At 37.4% G+C, this 19,343-nt stretch overlaps 1 protein-coding gene across 6 annotated transcripts in view; it reads right to left on the reverse strand.

Moving 5' to 3' along the window:
• EML4 (EMAP like 4) overlaps nucleotides 1-19,343 on the reverse strand; it is a 157,361-nt gene that overhangs the window by 85,935 nt on the left and 52,083 nt on the right. For 2 of the 6 annotated variants that reach the window (XM_055400855.2, XM_055400854.2), the window contains exons 1-2: nucleotides 15,754-15,888; nucleotides 5,147-5,329 (exon numbers count right to left, since the gene is read on the reverse strand). In XM_055400855.2, coding sequence (XP_055256830.1) covers nucleotides 5,147-5,329; nucleotides 15,754-15,820 — 250 coding nt within the window. In that variant the 5' untranslated portion in view covers nucleotides 15,821-15,888. Of the gene's footprint in view, nucleotides 1-5,146; nucleotides 5,330-15,753; nucleotides 15,890-15,927; nucleotides 16,327-19,343 lie in introns of those variants that run through there. The other 4 variants (XM_088841520.1, XM_088841522.1, XM_088841521.1 and 1 more) reach the window with 3 other exon arrangements.

Here is a 19,343-nt window from a genome sequence, read left to right on the forward strand (position 1 = left end):
AAAGTACTTTAATTTTTCCTCAAAACAAGATTAAAATATATTATTATTTTAGCATAATAAAAGTTTTTAAAGATTGTAGGCTAATATAAACTATATAAGTTTTTAAAAATGCTATGGGTAATGACCAAATACTATGTCACGTTCTCTTACAGGATTTAATATAGAGCCAGAAGCTGAGGATACACATATCCAGTATAGAAGAGAAAATTGTTCTTCTCTCATTATGCACAGTTTACCTTTCCCGTAAATTAATACTCCAGAATCCTCTTACAAAAATCAATTTAAAACCAAATAAATTATTTTCCCCTGGTGTGATCTTGACAGTCCTCAAAGTTGGTTCTCAAAAACTAAAAAAACCCATGTTTAACAACCAGAGTAGCTTCAATCAAGTCTTCTGTCAAACATGGGTCCCTTACCCCATACCACTGACATATTAATCTAATGGTGGTTAGTAAGACAAATGTATTAATGGCATGTTATCTAACTCTCTACTATTAACACAAAGCCCCAGAGTGCTGGAGGGTGGGAGGTATAAGAATGTAAATCAGAAAACCAGGCAGAATGAATGCCTCTGCCTTTAAGTTTCACACCAGGGTCCCTGAGCACATCTTTCTGTGGCGTTCCATTCTCTACTCTCTAACCATTCCAAACATTGACTCCCTTTTTTCACTCCATCACCCAGAAGCTGTCTTAGTTTCTTAAAGGACTTCACGAGAAGGAAATGGCAACCCACTCCAATATTCTTGCCTGGAAAACCCTATGGACAGAGGCGCCTGGAGGGTTCCAGTCCACAGCTGAGCAACTAACACTATCTCCTGAGGAGAAAGTGATAAGGGATGAAACTTCCAGCACTGACAACTGTGAACACACATCAATCTCCACTGAATTTTATCTCTTTCCAGCTTATCTCAGCAGTAGTCTTTACTCCATCTAACACTAACAGCTTTTAATCTGCCTTTAACATCCCTTCTCAAACTCCCAGGAAACCTGCCACAATTACCACTACCCCTGCCCCACTAACATCATCTTCCTCTCTGCTGCCTTTCTGTTCTAAATATATTTTTCTGCTCAAGTCTATAACATCTTAAAAAATTAAAATTGGCCTTTGATTTAGCATCCTTCTAGTGACTACCCCCTTCCCTTCTCAGGCAAATTTTTTTGAAAAGGGTAGCTGGCTACAGCTGCAGCTCTTGATTCCACAATTCTCTTCAATTCTTGTTTCTCAAATAGTGCAATTAGATTTGTAATCCTATCACTCTACTAAAATTCCTTTTGGAGAGGTTTTCTAATATTCTCAGAAATTTCAAATCCAATGGTCACCTCTTGTTTTACTTGACCTCTTTGTAGCAGCTGGCAACATGAATCACTCTTTGCTATGCTGAAATACTGGAGCTCCCAAAAGAACTACCCTGAGCTACTTTCTTTTTTACATCCTCTTTCTATGACTTCAACATAGAAATGTTCATCCATAAGCTGAACGTTCCCAAATTTTTATTGCTAGCCAAGACTAGCATGAGCATTATCAATATATATCTATCTATACACCATATGTACCTCAAATTCAACATTCAGAAACAGAATTCATAATCTTCCTTCCAAATCTGTTCCTCACATTCTAGTTAACTACCTAATCACTTACTAAAAATTTAGGAGTTATGTAAGACTCCTCTGATTAATCATTTGCATTGACATATTACAGTAGAGGTAAGGTGATGAATCTTTTCTTTTTCTGTTGCCAAATGGGGATAATTATGCCTATGTCTGTTAGGGGAAGCACTCTGACTGAAACTGCCCGCCCTGGCCAGGCACCATAGTAACCATCTGCATGAGTTGTTTTACCACAGGAGGTCCTGGTAAGGAACACAGAACTAATAAGCCACCACCAACAGGGAGAGTTCAGGAAAGGTTAAAAAGTGACACTGCATGTCCAACTACCTCCCAGAATCCTTCTTGATGGCATCCATCGTGGCTGAACAAGGCATGTACCACCAGGAAGGACTCTGAGTCAACATGACTGGCTAAAGACAGTTCAGTTCAGTCGCTCAGTCGTGTCCGACTCTCCGCGACCCCATGAATCACAGCACGCCAGGCCTCCCTGTCCATCACCAACTCCCGAAGTTCACTCAAACTCATGTCCACAGAGTCGGTGATGCCATCCAGCCATCTCATTCTCCGTCGTCCCCTTCTCCTCCCGCCCCCAACCTTTCCCAGCATCAGAGTCTTTTCCAGTGAGTCAACTCGTCGCATGAGGTGGCCAAAGTATTGCAGTTTCAGCTTTAGCATCAGTCCCTCCAATGAACATCCAGGATTGATCTCCTCTAGAATGGACTGGTTGGATCTCCTTGCAGTATAAGGGACTCTCAAGAGTCTTCTCCAACACCACAGTTCAAAAGCATCGATTCTTCGGCGGTCAGCCTTCTTCACAGTCCAACTCTCACATCCATACATGACCACGGGAAAAACCATTGCCTTGACTAGACGGACCTTGGTTGGCAAAGTAATGTCTCTGCTTTTTAATATACTATCAAGGTTGGTCATAACTTTCCTTCCAAGGAGCAAGCGTCTTTTAATTTCATGGCTGCAATCAGCATCTGCAGTGATTTTGGAGCCCAAAAAAACAAAGTCTGACACTGTTTCCACTGTTTTTCCATCTATTTCCCATGAAGTGATGGGACCAGATGCCATGATCTTTGTTTTCTGAATGTTGAGCTTCAAGCCAACCTTTTCACTCTCCTCTTTCACTTTCATCAAGAGGCTTTTGAGTTCCTCTTCACTTTCTGCCATAAGGGTAGTGTCATCTGCATATCTGAGGTTATTGATATTTCTCCCAGCAATCTTGATTCCAGCTTGTGCTTCTTCCAGCCCAGCGTTCCTCATGATGTACTCTGCATATAAGTTAAATAAGCAAGGTGACAATATACAACCTTGACGTACACCTTTTCCTATTTGGAACCAGTCTGTTGTTCCATGTCCAGTTCTAACTGTTGCTTCCTGACCTGCATACAGGTTTCTCAAGAGGCAGGTCAGGTGGTCTGGGATTCCCATCTCTTTCAGAATGTTCCACAGTTTATTGTGATCGACACAGTCAAAGGCTTTGGCATAGTCAATAAAGCAGAAATAGATGTTTTTCTGAAACTCTCTTGCTTTCTCCATGATCCAGCGGATGTTGGCAATTTGATCTCTGGTGCCTCTGCCTTTTCTAAAACCTGCTTGAACATCTGGGAGTTCACGGTTTACATACTGCTGAAGCCTGGCTTGGAGAATTTTGAGCATGACTTTACTAGCGTGTGAGATGAGTGCAATTGTGCGGTAGTTTGAGCATTCTTTGGCATTGCCTTTCTTTGGGATTGGAATGAAGACTGACCTCTTCCAGTCCTGTGGCCACTGCTGAGTTTTCCAAATCTGCTGGCATATTGAGTGCAGCACTTTCACAGCATCATCTTTCAAGATTTGAAATAGCTCAACTGGAATTCCATCACCTCCACTAGCTTTGTTCGTAGTGATGCTTTCTAAGGCCCACTTGACTTCACATTCCAAGATGTCTGGCTCTAGGTCAGTGATCACGTTATCGTGACTATCTTGGTCGTGAAGATCTTTTTTGTACAGTTCTTCTGTGTATTCCTGCCACCTCTTCTTAATATCTTCTGCTTCTGTTAGGTCCATACCATTTCTGTCCTTTATCGAGCCCATCTTTGCATGAAATGTTCCCTTGGAATCTCTAATTTTCTTGAAGAGGTCTCTTGTTTTTCCTATTCTGTTGTTTTCCTGTATTTGTTTGCATTGATCACTGAGGAAGGCTTTCTTATCTCTCCTTGCTATTCTTTGGAACTCTGCATTCAGATGCTTATATCTTTCCTTTTCTCCTTTGCTTTTCGTCTCTCTTCTTTTCACAGCTATTTGTAAGGCCTCCTCAGACAGCCATTTCGCTCTTTTGCATTTCTTTTCCATGGGGATGGTCTTGGTCCCTGTCTCCTTTACAATGTCACGAACCTCCGTCCAGAGTTCATCAGGCACTCTATCAATCAGATCTAATCCCTTAAATCTATTTCTCACTTCCACTGTATAATCATAAGGGATTTGATTGAGGTCATATCTGAATGGTCTAGTGGTTTTCCCTACTTTCTTCAATTTAAGTCTGAACTTCGCAATAAGGAGTTCATGATCTGAACCACAGTCAGCTCCTGGTCTTGTTTTCGCTAACTGGAACTAATCCCATCACCATATAACCCAAGACTGTGAGCCATGTGGCAGAGCAGTTCTTCTGGGTTCCCTTACCCTACTGTTCTCTGCCAGGGTGCCCTTTCCCAATAAAATCTCTTGCTTTGTCAGCATGTGGGTCTCCTCAGACAATTCATTTCTGAGTGTTAGACAAGAGCCCACTTTCGGGCCCTGGAAGGGCTCCCCCTTCTTGCAACATGTCCACTGACTCTACCAAGAAGTCAGTGAGACATATGAAATAATGTGGTTGATTGTTCAATTATGTGAAAGAATTTAAAGTTCCTTCTGGGTGGTTGGAAGAAGAGAAAGGTCACACAACATCTGCTCCAAACTCAGAGCAACAAGGTGCTGATAACTGTTTATTTCAATCTGTGAAAATTCCCAAAGTCTGGAAGTTGAAATTTCCATTGAACTGGGGTTGGCAATAAATTTCAGAGTCTAAATTCTTCAAGACTTTGCTGACTAATGACCACAGAAAGCTTAGCATGAAGCTATATGAACTATAATGGTGTGAATCATTTCTGAAATGATAAGAGGATTCATTTTAACAGTATGAGTGCCTATCTGCTATGTTCAACATACAATGTGAAGTCTATGGGAAACAGATGATTCTGTTTGTGCTCTAAGTAAATTTGTTATGCAGTTGGAAGACACTAAATTCACACAAACACTATGATACAAAAGCCAGTAAGTACAATTAGTAGCATTACACAAAAATTCCCCATTTAAAATAATAAACTTTCAGAATTTCTTGGGAATAAAGAAAAAGGAAATGGAAAATAAACTCTAGGCATATGTAACCCCAAAGAGAAATTATAGTTTTATTTCCCAATATTAATGTCATTGATAAAATACGTTTAATGTATTATTTCAAAGAAAATGTTGTGAAAAGCAGAATTCTCCCTACTTTACAACACACTTAAATTACCTTTACTTGGGACTGATTTTTTCACCGAGGCTACATGATCTTCAGAGATGGCAAGACGCCTCAAAACATCAGCCAAAGCTGCCTTTAGCACTGTGATTTCATCTTCTTGCTGTTGAACTCGTAACTCAAGGGCTGAGAGGCGATCCTGAACATCAGAAGTACTTGTAGCAGAAATACTATCATCTATAAAAAAAAAGAAAATATGGAATATTTTTTAAAGTAACCTGCTTAAGAAATAATTTAATGACATATAAGAAAATGTATACCAGATAATTCTTATAAAAATGAGAAAAACTGAAAATCAGTTTTACACAGATTAACTTCTGTAAAGATTTTTACAGCTACTTGAGCTAATTTAAAACAAAAAAGTTAATATAGCTGACGTGTAATTAAAACTATGAAAATTTTGCCATGGTCAAGTTTTTGTTTATTATACCATCACCTTAATAACTTTTTTACCAAAATGTTCCCTAAATATACCACTCTGCAGACATCTGGAAACTTGCATAACTGCAAACTATTCAAAACATCCTTCTTACTTATTATATCATATTATCTATGAAAATAAGGAGTTCAAATCACTTCAGTTTTGCTTTTTGTATCAAATTGGGAACTTCTCACCTTCAGCATCAATGACCGGAAAGCATTCTTTACTTCTGTCTTTATTATCATACTCCCAACCTCCTCCCCTAAGCACTGCTACATAATTAGTAACATACTTTTTGCTGCTCTTTCCAATGCCTCAAACTCTCTTAAAAAAAAAAAAGGTATAGTTTCTATAAAGCACATAGCTAATATCACCCTTAGGTATGTAACAACAACAACAAAATAATGTTCAGCTGTAATACAGCAATTACAAACTACTTCCAGAGTTGTGCAACTTTAGAGTACACTACTTGTTGGGTCAATCTGAAACCAAACGTATAAAAGATCAATTGCTACTGGCTAATTCACTATAACCAGAAAAATTCATGGAAGAAATGAGGTTCTCACAGCTGATTGGTTTGACCTGATATACTGGGTGAGCCATTCTCTAGTTGCAGCACACGCTAAGCCACAGTGTGCCATTTTTCTCATACTAAGATAATGTGCCAGACATCTTAGGCAGACAATTTAAAAGTCTGAGCAACAACGGGGGCGGCCCTGGTAGCTCAGTGATAAGAATCCACCTACCAATGTAGGAGTCACTGGTTCAATTCCTGATCCAGGAAGACCCCACATGCCGTGGAGGAACTAAGCCTTTGTGCCACAACTACTGAGCCTGTGGTCTAGAGCCCACGTGCCACAACTACTGAAGTCCATGTGCCCTACAGCCTGTGCTCTGAGACGAGAGAGGCCACCACAATAAGCAGCCTGCACACCACAACTAGAGAGCAGCCCTCACTAGCCACAACTAGAGAAAAGCCTGTTCAGCAACAAAGACCCAGCACAGCCATATATAACTAAAAAAACAGCAGCAACAACAAAACCGTCAGCATTTAAAAACCAAAGTTATCACCATTTATTACAGAGTGGCAAACACACTCATTTAAGATCGTATGTGCCTACAGACATCTCTGGCATATATATACGTACTCTCTTCTGTCTTTAGAGGTATTTCAATGACAATCTTTGAGAAGTACTACAATGAAAGGAAAAGTTGGGTTTTATCTTCAATTTAGACTTTGAATTCTAGTTCCATAGTTAATAAGTTGTGTAATCTTAGGCAAGTTTTTATCTCTTTCAGCCTCTCAGTCTGTCTTTATTGTTTTGCGGAAGGTATCTAGGATGTGTCTGACATTCAATAAATGTTTAACACACAACAGCAAAGTACAAAAGGTAAAATTTGAGAGCTTTAGGCCCAAGTGTTACATAAAAGGCAGATCTGTCAAACTTTGAGATGCTTAAGAAAAATTTCAGCTTCTCATTTTAGAAATTTTTATATTTTGAAGTCTTTGTCATTTCCAGAGTGGTCTAGCTAAATTCTGGGCTTCCCAGGTGGCTCAGCGGTAAAGAATCTGCCTGCTAATGCAGGAGACATGGGTTTGATCTCTGGGTCAGGAGGATTCCCCTGGAGTAGGAAATGGCAATCTACTCCAATATTCTTGCCTGGAAAATTCCATGGACAGAGGAGTCTGGTGGGGTACAATCCATGGGGTTGCAAAGAGTCAGACATGACTGAGCATGCACACTATACACTAGCTGTATTCCAACTGATCCATCCTCCATGTGTCACACTATGGTTATTATTATAGTAACATTTGTCTGTCTAGAATACTTTCCTATTTTCCTTCTTCTGGTAGGAGAAAAACAGCTCTTTTGCAGAACTCTACTGGTTTTTTGAGGTTCCATTAGGGCTGTGGATCTATGATGCCTCATTTTCTCCTCTAACACCCTGCACTACTACTAAGGTGATGTATATGAAGTGGCTTTTTTAGATGGTTAAAATGTTTATTGGTAATTTCATAAGGTTCAATCGAATACTACCATAAAAATGGTAAGGGTATGGGTTAGGCCAAAAGGAGTCCTCCCAAATTTGAAAAAGAGAGAGAGCAGAGGAAAGGAGGGAGGTACAGTCTATCGTTCTTGGTTTGTCAACTGTAAGGACATACAAATCTAGGGCTGTCAATGATAAAGAGTCTTGTCTGCCCTAAGTTCCAGTTCTAGTCTCTGAAGCCTGGACCATCAATTCTGAGAGTTACTCTAATATTTCTTTTAGCTACCTATGTAACCTGACAAACTCTCTTTCAACAAGCCACCACCTATAAGCCAAAAGTCCTGATTAAGTCAGGAAATGATACAGATACGCTTTTCTAAACTTTTCCCAAATTACAGAAGATGGGTTATGTATCAAAGTTATAATCACAGATAAAATATTTATATGATTTTTATAAACATATAAAACATTTTTATAATCGTCTTAATTCTTTTGGGAAGGCAGCAAAGCCTAGTGGAAAGAATACCAGACTATAATGCCAAAAGTATAGTCTTGGGTTTTAGTACCAACATGGTAACTAGCTTTTCAGTTCAGTTCAGTTGCTCAGTCATGTACGACTCTTTGCGACCCCATGAATCACAGCACGCCAGGCCTCCCTGTCCATCACCAACTCCCGGAGTTCACTCAAACTCATGTCCAGCGGGTCGGTGATGCCATCCAGCCATCTCATTCTCCATTGTCCCCTTCTCCTTCTGCCCCCAATCCCTCCCAGCATCAGACTCTTTTCCAGTGAGTCAGCTTGTCACATGAGGTGGCCAAAGTATTGGAGTTTCAGCTTTACCATCAGTCCTTCCAATGAATATTCAGGATTGATCTCCTTTAGAATGGACTGGTTGGATCTCCTTGCAGTCCAAGGGACTCTCAAGAGTCTCCTCCAGCACCACAGTTCAAAAGCATCAATTCTTTGGCGATCAGCTTTCTTCAGAGTCCAACTCTCACATCCATACATGATCACTGGAAAAACCATAGCCTTGACTAGACAGACCTTGGTTGGCAAAGTAATGTCTCTGCTTTTTAATATACTATCTAGGTTGGTCATAACTTTCCTTCCAAGGAGTAAGCGTCTTTTAATTTCATGGCTGCAATCAGCATCCGCAGTGATTTTTCACTTTTGGTAAATTACTTAACTTTTATAGACTTTGATTTAAAAAAAAAATGACTAAGGTTTTTATTTTGTGAAACTTGGACAGTCACATGAATGGTGGTTCAGCTTGTAAAAATCCTACCACAACCTGCTAGACACTGTGATAAGACACAGGACAATTTTTCAAAGGACATTACAAGCATAATGTTAACTATTAACAACGTCCTGGATTTATACAGGACCTTTCATATTTATTACCTCCTCTCCCTCCTCGGTCTATCTGTATTTTATACTTGAGGAAACAGCTTGAGAAATAGCTTGCCCAAGGTCACCAAACTAGTCTTGATATACGAGATTCAAACAGAGGACTTTGACTCACAGTTTTAAGTGCACTTTACTTTCATGCTGCATCTTAATAATCATGGGAAGATCGAATAAGTATGTTCTTTCACAAAGCCAAACAGGGTTTAAACTATGAAGTGATATAGCAGATTTCTGTTCTAAAAAGATTATTCTGGCTGCTGTGAGAGAATGGATTGGAACAGGATAAGGGTAAACATAAGGAAACCAAGCATGAGGCTAATGCAGTAACCCATGTAAAAGGTGAAGGTGGTCTAGGCTAGAGGTAGGGTGTTCATGCATCTCGATTTGCCCAGGACAAACATGTCTGCTATCTCAGTAAAAATATTATCATAACACTCCTCCTTTCTCTCTAAAGTTTCCCAGTTTGAATGATCAATTATAGGGTCACTCAAGAAAAGGCGGCAGCAGCAACCAAGATGCAAAGCTGCATAGGAGTTGATCTCTATGGTTCCTTATAGCCCTAAAATCCTGTACCATCTTCCTAATATTTTGGCCTTTTTCACCTTTTCAGGAGCAATAAAAGCTGTGGTTGAACTGTGCATAAATTCTGCTGTTACACTGCCTGAATAAATCTGTTTACAATTTACCAGCTCTGACTGGCTTCTTCATGCAATTTTTTCATGATAGTACTTATCTCCAGTTTGAGATTATTAAATGAAATAACGTACAGCACTGCCATACACCAAGGGTTCAATAAGTTACTATTCTGTATGGGCATGTTCTTTACTACACTGTTTTTATTATTGCTACAAAGCTGGAAACGATCTAAAGTCCCTGGATGGGGTTAATAAGCTATGATAATATATTCACATCATAGAAAGCCATGCAATTAAAAATAGTAGAACAGGTGGACTTCTCTAGTGGCGCAGTGGATAAGAATCTGCCTGCCAATGCAGGGGACACGGGTTTAATCCCTGGTCCAGGAAGATTCCATATGCCACAGAGCAACTAAGCCCATGTGCCACAACTACTGAGCCCATGCTCTAAACCCAGGAGTCACAACTGCTGAGCCCACATGCTGCAATTACTGAAGCTCACGCACCTAGATCCTGTGTTCTGCAACAAGAGAAGCCACAGCAATGAGAAACCTATCCCCTGCTTGCTGCAACCAGAGAAAGCCCACACACAGCAATGAAGACCCAGTGCAGCCAAAAATAAAATGTTTTTTTTAATAAATAAATAACATAAAAATAATGAGAGGTATATAAACTAGAAATTTGAAAGCCCCACAAGACAACTGGAGTAAGCAAATCAGGGAACATGTACTGAATAATTTATTGAAACACACACACATGCACCAAAATATACTTCTAAAAAGTAAACAAAAAATTTCATATTTACATATGTATATAATGCACAACAGGAAAAATCTAGAAGCATACACATCGAACTGGTAATTGGGTTACTTCCAACTAGAAGAAAGAGGTAAGGACAGGATAAAGGGAAATTTTTGCTTTTTTGTATAAGTATTTCTACATTATTTGAATTTCACAGTAACAATGTTATTTAAACTTATATTTAAGCTAAAATATACTGCTTCCGAAGTTTCATTTCTTAAATCAAGTTTCCTCTAGGCACAGTATTCCAATTTATAAAGGAACATATTAGAGCATAAGGCAATGAACTTAAATTTGCACTCACTGATTACAAAAGCTAGAACAGAGACTATCTTAAAGATCAACAGCCCATCTTGCCATTTTATAGATAAGTAACGGACACCACTGAGTGAGCGGCGTGCGCGCACACACTAAGACTACGAAATTAGGAGAGTTACTCCTGGGCTTCCCTGGTGACTCAGATGTTTAAGCGTCTGCATCCAATGCAGGAGACCCAGGTTCGATCCCTGGGTCGGGAAGATCCCCTGGAGAAGGAAACGGTAACCCACTCCAGTATTCTTGCCTGGAGAATCCCATGGACGGAGAAGCCTGGTAGGCTACAGTCCACGGGGTTGCATAGAGTCGGACACGACTGAGCGACGGAACGGAACTCCTGGGCACATAGCAAGCTGGGGTTAGAGCTTCTTCCTCAGATGACTCCAAAGAACCCATCACTCTTCCTCTTCACATTTTCAAAAGTTTGTTCTTATTTTTTCTTTCAATCTCTAATGTACCACATGCACATTCACAATGAATTTTTAAAGAATACATCTGTTCAGTAAATAGAATATATCCATTTCCAGAGGCATATTCCACTCACCCTTCTTAATCCAAGTACGCTAATTCCTTTTCCTTTTACTATGGTAGTCTCCTATTTCTTTGCTCTTTTTGAAGTATGAATAGTTTCTAGCCTTGAGGGTTAAAATATGAACTACAAATAAATTCCCAAGGGTTCATAAACTCATTAAGGGGAAAAGAGAAAGAAGGTCCACAAACCTCTTTTCCATCAGTCTAATGTACTTACTGGCATAAGTTAGTCTCTCTTATTAGAAGTGCGAGGTAAACGTTAATATCCAATATTTCAGTTTTAAAAATACAATGTAACAGCTTATTATGCTTTTACTACAGTGAATCATAGTTAACCTGTCTTCTGAATTGTCAAGAAATACGTGTTACCTTTGCCAAGACAAATATATGGTATTCTATTCTAAGTATCTAAAAGTTGGCAAGCCAGCGTCATACCAGAATGAGGCATGCCTATACATTCTAGCATCTTTTTGAATGTTAATGATTTTATGTAAATCTTTCTAAAATGGTACACTCAACTTTCCTGTTTTCCTAATAAGGGCATATATTTATAATGTAGCCATTTCTAGATGACTCAGTTTTCACTTAAAATATTAATTACTTTGTGCTTCTAGCATTGTGATAAAATGATGCCCTGGAAGCTATTATGTTTCTAATAATTTAAAGTACTACATTTTCAAACTTGTAATATTTCTTCATATCTTTTCTGCTTCTTTTTTTGCACTTAGTATTACCTATAATGTATGTATAAGCACATACATTATATATACATATGATGCTTACAATTTTAACACAGAGGAAGAAAATGGACACAGCTTCAGGCCTAATGTTTGTATCACTGGAGTCCCACAGGAAAAGGAGAAAAAGATTCTAGATGAAAAACAAACAAACAAAAAATACATGAAGAAATAATGGCGGAACTTCCCAAGTTAAATTAAAATTCACAAATTCATTAAAATTCAGTATATTGAAGTCCCTCTCCTCACCACACATGAAAATCAAATCCAAGCAGGTTAAGGAATTAAAGGCAAAATCATAAAAACCTTTAGACAATAGAGAATATCTTCATTTCCTGCAAGTAGAAAGGAGGTTCCTAAACAAGACAGACTAAGCAAGATCCATTAAAGTACACACTGAAACTGCATCAGCTTTCAGAACACGTGTTCACTAAAAGACACAATAAAGAGAAAGAGCTATCCACAAATGAGGAAAAGATAGTTCTAACGTTTATAAGTGATAAAGGATTAGGATCCTGACTAAAGAGTTCCTACAAATTGATAAGACAAACAATTCTATAGAAAAACTATTTGCAAAACCCTTGACTAAACACCTCATGGTAAAGGAAACATAAATGGTCAATGAACGCATGAAATGAGGCTCAAGCACCTCATTTATAATCTTGAAAACGAAAATTAAAACCATGTGAATTACTATTTTATGCTCACCAAACGGGCAAAAAATTTAAAGCGTGACAATATCAAGTGTATCAAGTATTCCCTAGGATAAACAGCAATATGAATTCTCATATATTACCAGTAGGCAGCAAACTGTTTCAAGACTTTGAGCTAAAAAACAAACAACAACAACAAATACAACTTTGGCCTCATCTAGTAAAACTGAAGATACACATCCCATGACCCAGCAATTACACTCCTGGTGTACAGACCCTGACCTACAGCAGGGTTGGCAATCTTTTTCTGTGAGGGCCAGATATTACAAATATTCTAGGCTTTCTGACCACATAATCTCTATAATAACTACTCAAACCTACCTTTGTAACACAAAAACAACCATAAATACGTAAATAATTGGGTGTAACTATGTTCCAATAAAACTTTTTTTTTTTTTAACTAAAACAGGTGGCCTGCCAGGCCAATCTCTGCTTGTGCCTACGCACACCAACAGAAATGTTCAATAATGTCCACAACAGCAAACTCACAACAGAAACAAACTGGAAACAATCATGAGCTGTAAAGTGTGTAAACAAACTGTGATAGAACATCCAGCAGAACACTAGCAAGTGGTAGAAATGAACTGTGGCTACAAGAAACATCATGTATGAATCTTAGGAATACAACAAGTGTAAAAAGCAAGTTGGACTTTATATAAAGTTCAAAAAATACAAAAGTGATACATTGTTTAGAATAAACCCATAGAGCAAGGCAATGATATATACAAAATTTATGACAATAGTTACTTCTGATAGTGTAGAGCAGAGGATAGTAAGGGAGGTGTACACAGATAATAGAATATCTGTGTCATAAGGACAATTAAAACATTGTGTTCTACTTTTTTGAGATGGAGGTTAGTTAGTGACTTTTCTGAGAGAGGAAGGGGAATGCGAATGACTCGACTACATTAATTAATTTACTCACTTTGTTTTAGAACAATGAAACCAGTTTTTCAAATTAAATCCCAAACAGATAAAAATGGAGTTTCACTTCCAAAACCCTGAAGTTTTGTGTCATAAAAGCAACTAAACCTGTGGTTTTAATGATTGTTTTGAGGCCTAATGGTATGACCTAAGATTAGTTGTTACCTATGAATTTTTTTGGGGAAAAAAAAGTCTGTTTCAAAAAGGTGTATGATATGAGATACAATATCATCTAAAAAATACTAAAAAGAAAAAATTAAAAACCATTTCTGATCTCCCCTTCCTACAACAATTAAGTTAAGACACTGGTCAGACCTTAATGAGTAGAATGGTAGTGGTTAAGATCAGAAGAGCTAATATGGGTGAAAAATCATGAGAAATCATATAACACCATGCATTGTTTATAGTTTAAAAAAAAAATTAGTGAAGACACTAGCCTAAATCACTACCAATGGGGAACTGATTAAACAAAGTCTGTACTACGGTACCTCATGGAGCTCTTAAAAAGGATGGTATATATTTAAAACCATAAACTAGAAAGTTTAGTAGGTTTAACAACATACTATAAAAGAGGGAAACAATTGCAGGCAACATTTATAGTGTAGTTATATCCATACAGAACTGTATATTTACAAGCATATATACACATACAGTTGATAGAGACTGGAGGTATGTGTCTGGCAAGTGGGATTTTAGAAGATTCTGCTTCCTTATATTCTTATTTTATATGAATTTTCTGTGAAAAATTCTTCATGAACAAAACAAAACTATTTTCTCAGTAAAGAAAAGCAAAGCTAATTTAGGCTGTGATATAAACCTAATTAGTAATGCACCCAAATTTTGAATAAATATTTGGTTAATGTGTAGATTTTTATGCACAGTAAATAACATTTTTGCAAAAGTATGTCTCATGATGTTTAAAAGAAATATTCTCAGGTTAACGAGAGACACAAAAATCAATATAATACATCCAAAGGAAAACTGGATGCCTTTAAATATTATTTCTTCAAAAAACAAAACAAAATCACAATTGATTTGTCACATTAGTAAATTCCCATCAGAAGGCATTTAGCAAAACAAATGGTTTTTGCTTTGTTCTAAAATAGAAAAGGTTGTCTTCAAATATTGTCTTTTAAAGACAATATTTAAGTATTTTAGCACTATGAATTCTACAACAGCTACAATTTACTCTGGAAATAAACCATAAGAAAATACACTAATAAAAACAGAGCTCATATGAACATATATTTATGCAGAAATTAATGTTTCCTATTTATCTTAATATTTTACTGCTAAAAGTCAAATTTTTCTCTCAAAGAAGTTTTAAACAAACAAGCCACTGTTAAAGCTTGGATATTTTATTTCTTTAGTAAATGACAATATTAATTACCTCCAGTTCAGTTCAGTTGCTCAGTCATGTCCAGCTAGTAATAATATATGAAAATAAAGAGTATCTGTCTTCAATTGAGTAACACAAATAATATTGACTTACATTTTCTATTTTAAAAAACTCATGTTTGTTTTTCTTATAAGCTATTCTTACTAAAAAATCCCCCTAGTAGTATAAATTATAAAAGGAACTGTGTTAAAATAAAAATATAAAACCACTTTTGCCACAGCGCTCTGAGCATGAAGGCTAGTCCCAGGGAAGGACTTTACTTCCTTCTATCACTAGGATTCATTCACAATCAGATAATTCTGCTTTTGATGTTTTATTGGTTAGACTTCACAGAAGCAAAAGTCAAGCTTAATTACACAATTCTCATTTCCTATTATTTAAGAGACACGCTTTTTTTAAAACTATTTTCCAGTAAAAGCAGTTTTTATTTTTTCCCTCACAATGTAATGACCACCTTTTGTGGGGATAGGGAAAACAAGCTGAACAAAGCCTATTCTGCCCTCACAACAGGAAAATATTTCCTTAAAGAGGGTACAATCTTAAGTCATTTATAAAAGTAGGTAACCAAATATTTATGCTATTACTGACACATATATTTAAAGGAAGCTGGGGGGAGGGGGAAGGAGGGAAGGAAGGGGCCTAAATTCATTCCCACATCCTCAGATTTCTTTTGTCACAAGTAGCAAAGTTTGTGACACATGTCTCCCAGAAAAGGAAAGATACGTTACCAGTGCAGAAGTCTGAAAGTGCGGAGGACGCACACACTGAAGCGAGACCAGGCAGGCTGTCTCCCATTCTTGCCACCTACGTTACAAGCAACATAAACCAGTCTGTCCACGTTTCCTGCTGCCTTCCCAGATAGTTCCAGAGCAAATCCCAGCTCTCTAAATCTCATGACATACTTCACATTCTGAGGAAATCCTCCCGGTCCAGATGGCCTACAGCAAAGCACTTCTATGTTGGCACAAATAAAAACTTCTTAAGATAGTTCTTCTCTTGTCCCTTGGCTCTCTTATCTAAAGAAAAGTCTTCTACTTATTTATAAAGAGAGACAAAGAACTGAAGGAGAGCAAACAGCACGCAGGCAAAAGGAGGGTAAAGACACAGAAAACTGAGGCTGCTTTCGGGAGTGGCTAAATTCCAGGCAAACGCAGAACACATGAATTAATGAACCACATGAATATTCACTACAGTTATTTAGTTGTCCTCAGGCACCACTACTCTGATCATCTTTCAGTTGGTTAAGAGTAATGAATATAAAACCCAGTTTCTGCCTTCTGAAACTGAAACATAAAACATATTAGTTTCTATAATTAACAGAATTAAAGCCCTTCAAATGAGTATTTTTCTCTACTAGGAAATAAACAATGTGGGTGAAAAGTGGCAAGCCACATTTCCTTTTGCCTTTGTTTAAAATAAAATGAAATCCACATGAACTGTAAAGAAACTGAAATAATGGTCACTTCAATAATTTAAAAAGCTTAAGTGTTAAGACTAAGTTGGCTGATTTATTACAACCATTTCACTAGAGTAAGATAATGAATGCAATTAACAATGAGAACAGTCATTTTTAATTCACTAATTTTCCAAGTTATTTTAAAATCATACAATTGCATGAGTAAGTAACCTATAATAATTTACATCTGGTCAGACATTTCAATTTTAAACTACATAGCTTACAATAATACAAGTGTCTTTAGTCTCACAAAAGTATGTAAAAGCAGGTGAAAGTTAATGAATACAATATGTATTTATTCTTTTGATAACTACTTTTAAAGCTAGTTAAGAACAAATTCACGGAGTGAAGTGTCAAAACAAAACTACTGATGGATTATCTCTTCAATTTGTCGCTTTTAAACTTTTATTTATAATTGAGAAAAGCAAATTTAAACCAACCCAAAGAAAAATAGAAATAACAGGATTACTATTAACACACACACAAAATACTGTGAAAGAGATAAAACCTAAACTAAACAGAACATTAAGAGCTATGCTACAGAGATTGAGATAAGGATAAACTAAAAGCAAAGCTGATAAAAAGAAGAATGAAGTAAAATGATCTAGATTAATATTTACAAAAGCCTTTACAGAAGAAAGCAGGAACCACCAAGAGTGTTTCCTCAAATGAGACTTGGGAAAGATTCATCAAAATACAGGAGGAGCTCCTTAGAAGATTGACAGGAATTAAGTGGGCTGGGAGGTGTGCAATGTGTTTGAAACAAAGGACATTTAGGCGAGACCATGTAGAGTGAATAAAAGCAGACAGAAGGGAAATAGAATGATACAAAGGAAATTTAGTGCCAGGCACAGACTAGGACAGAGTTCAAATTCTTGCTATTGACTGGTGAGAAGCTCTGACGCAGATTGTACTTTATTATGTCTCTCTTCAGTCAACAGACAAATCTAAGACTGCAGTTTTATAATTGAGGTCTTAACTACTCTTCTTTATAACAAATGTAGCCCTATTAAACAACTGCTCACAGACTCCTAAGATTATAGAACTGTCAAGAAGTTCTAAAACCTAGTGGTTTGTAACCAACACATAACAAAAAGGCTCCTCATACACGACAGTACCTGGGGTTCTTTTCACCATCTCCCATTTGCAGACTGCTATTAATCTGTAGATTATACACCTTGGGCATTTCTTTCTTCTCAAATTAAAATCTGGTTTCAGCCCAGAAAGTATTTGGTTCCTAAATAGTTTAGTTTCTTTGCTTAAGCACCTCTTCCCTCTTTACTATTACAGTCAGGCTTTCTAAAAGGCCTATTCATACATTCAAATATCTGAGTACTATGAGGTACAGAAATTATTCAAGATGATGAGGTGGGGAATTCCCTCTGGCCCAGTGGTTAGGACGCCAAGCTTTCACTGCCAAATGCCCTGTGTCTTGAATAGCATCTCTTAAAGTCTGTCCTTTAATTTCTAGAAGGCAAAATTTTGGTAGTAAAATTGCTTTTAATTTGGGCTTCTCACGTGGCTAAATGGCAAAGAATTCACCTATACTGCAAGAGATGCGGGTTCGATCCCTGTGTTGGGAAGATAACCCATAGGAGGAAAGGGGAACCCACTCCAGTTCTGCCTGGGAAATCCTATGGACAGAGAAGCTTGGCTGGTTACAGTCCATGGGGTTGCAGAACAGTCAGACCCAACTTAGTAACTAAATAACAACAACAACAAAGATACAATTTACAAAGCTGTGCAAGTTGTTAGTACTCATTTGTGTCTTAATTTAGGTAGCAGTATTTCTTTAAACACAGAACAAATCTTTCAGTTCAGTTCAGTCACTCAGTCGTGTCCGACTCTCCACGACCCCATCAATCACAGCGTGCCAGGCCTCCCTGTCCATCACCAACTCCCGGAGTTCACTCAAACTCATGTCCACAGAGTCGGTGATGCCATCCCATTCATTCTACATTTTACTGAGTGACTAATTTGTCAGGCACCATATCAAATCCCAAGAACGCAAATTCAAATTCAGCTCTTTCTGCTTTGAAAAGTAAAGACTTTTAAAGGCAAAAATTAAAAACAGATACTATAATAAGAACTCATACTAAGAAAAAAATATGAAAAAGATAGGAGTTGGCAAACTTCTGTTTGTAGGGAAGAAGGGAAAATGGATCAACCTCACTGATTAGGGACATACCATTAAAATCATAAGCTTCTACTTCACAGCTATTAAGTAAACAAAAGCTGTAAATTCTGGCAACACCAAATATTGGCATCAGAACTTTTATACACTTTGGAGGTAAAATGTACATTAATAAACTACTTGGGAGAATAAGCTAGCAAGGTTTACTAAATTTGAAGTACACTTACTCTACAAGCCAGCAATCCCACACTCAAAAATAGGCCAAGGTGTGGAACAGACATTTCTCCAAAGAAGATATATAAATTGCTAATAAGTACATGAAAGAATGTGGAGAAATTAAAACCTTGTGCATCGTAAGTGGAAATAAAAAATCATGTAACTGCTGTGCAAAACACCCTGGTAATTCCTCAGAAAATTAAACAGAGATCCAGCAATTCCAGTTCTAAGGATATGTATCCTAAAGAATTGAAAGCAGGGACTCAAACAGATACGTCAGTACTAATATTCATATCAGATTATTCACAATAGCCAAAAGGTGAAACCACCGAAATGAACAGCCACAGATGAATGGATAAACAAAATGTGGTACATACATATAATGGAATATTATTCAACGTTAAAAAGGAATAAAACTGTGACACAAGCTACAACATGGCTTGCAATTATTAGGCTAAGTAAAATAAATCAGGCACAAAAGGACAAATAGCGTATGACTGCATTTAAATGAG

The sequence above is a fragment of the Moschus berezovskii genome, chromosome 11 (assembly GCF_049115385.1).
Source record: "Moschus berezovskii isolate FMDL1 chromosome 11, NW_MosBer_1.0, whole genome shotgun sequence".
Lineage (NCBI taxonomy): Eukaryota > Metazoa > Chordata > Mammalia > Artiodactyla > Moschidae > Moschus > Moschus berezovskii.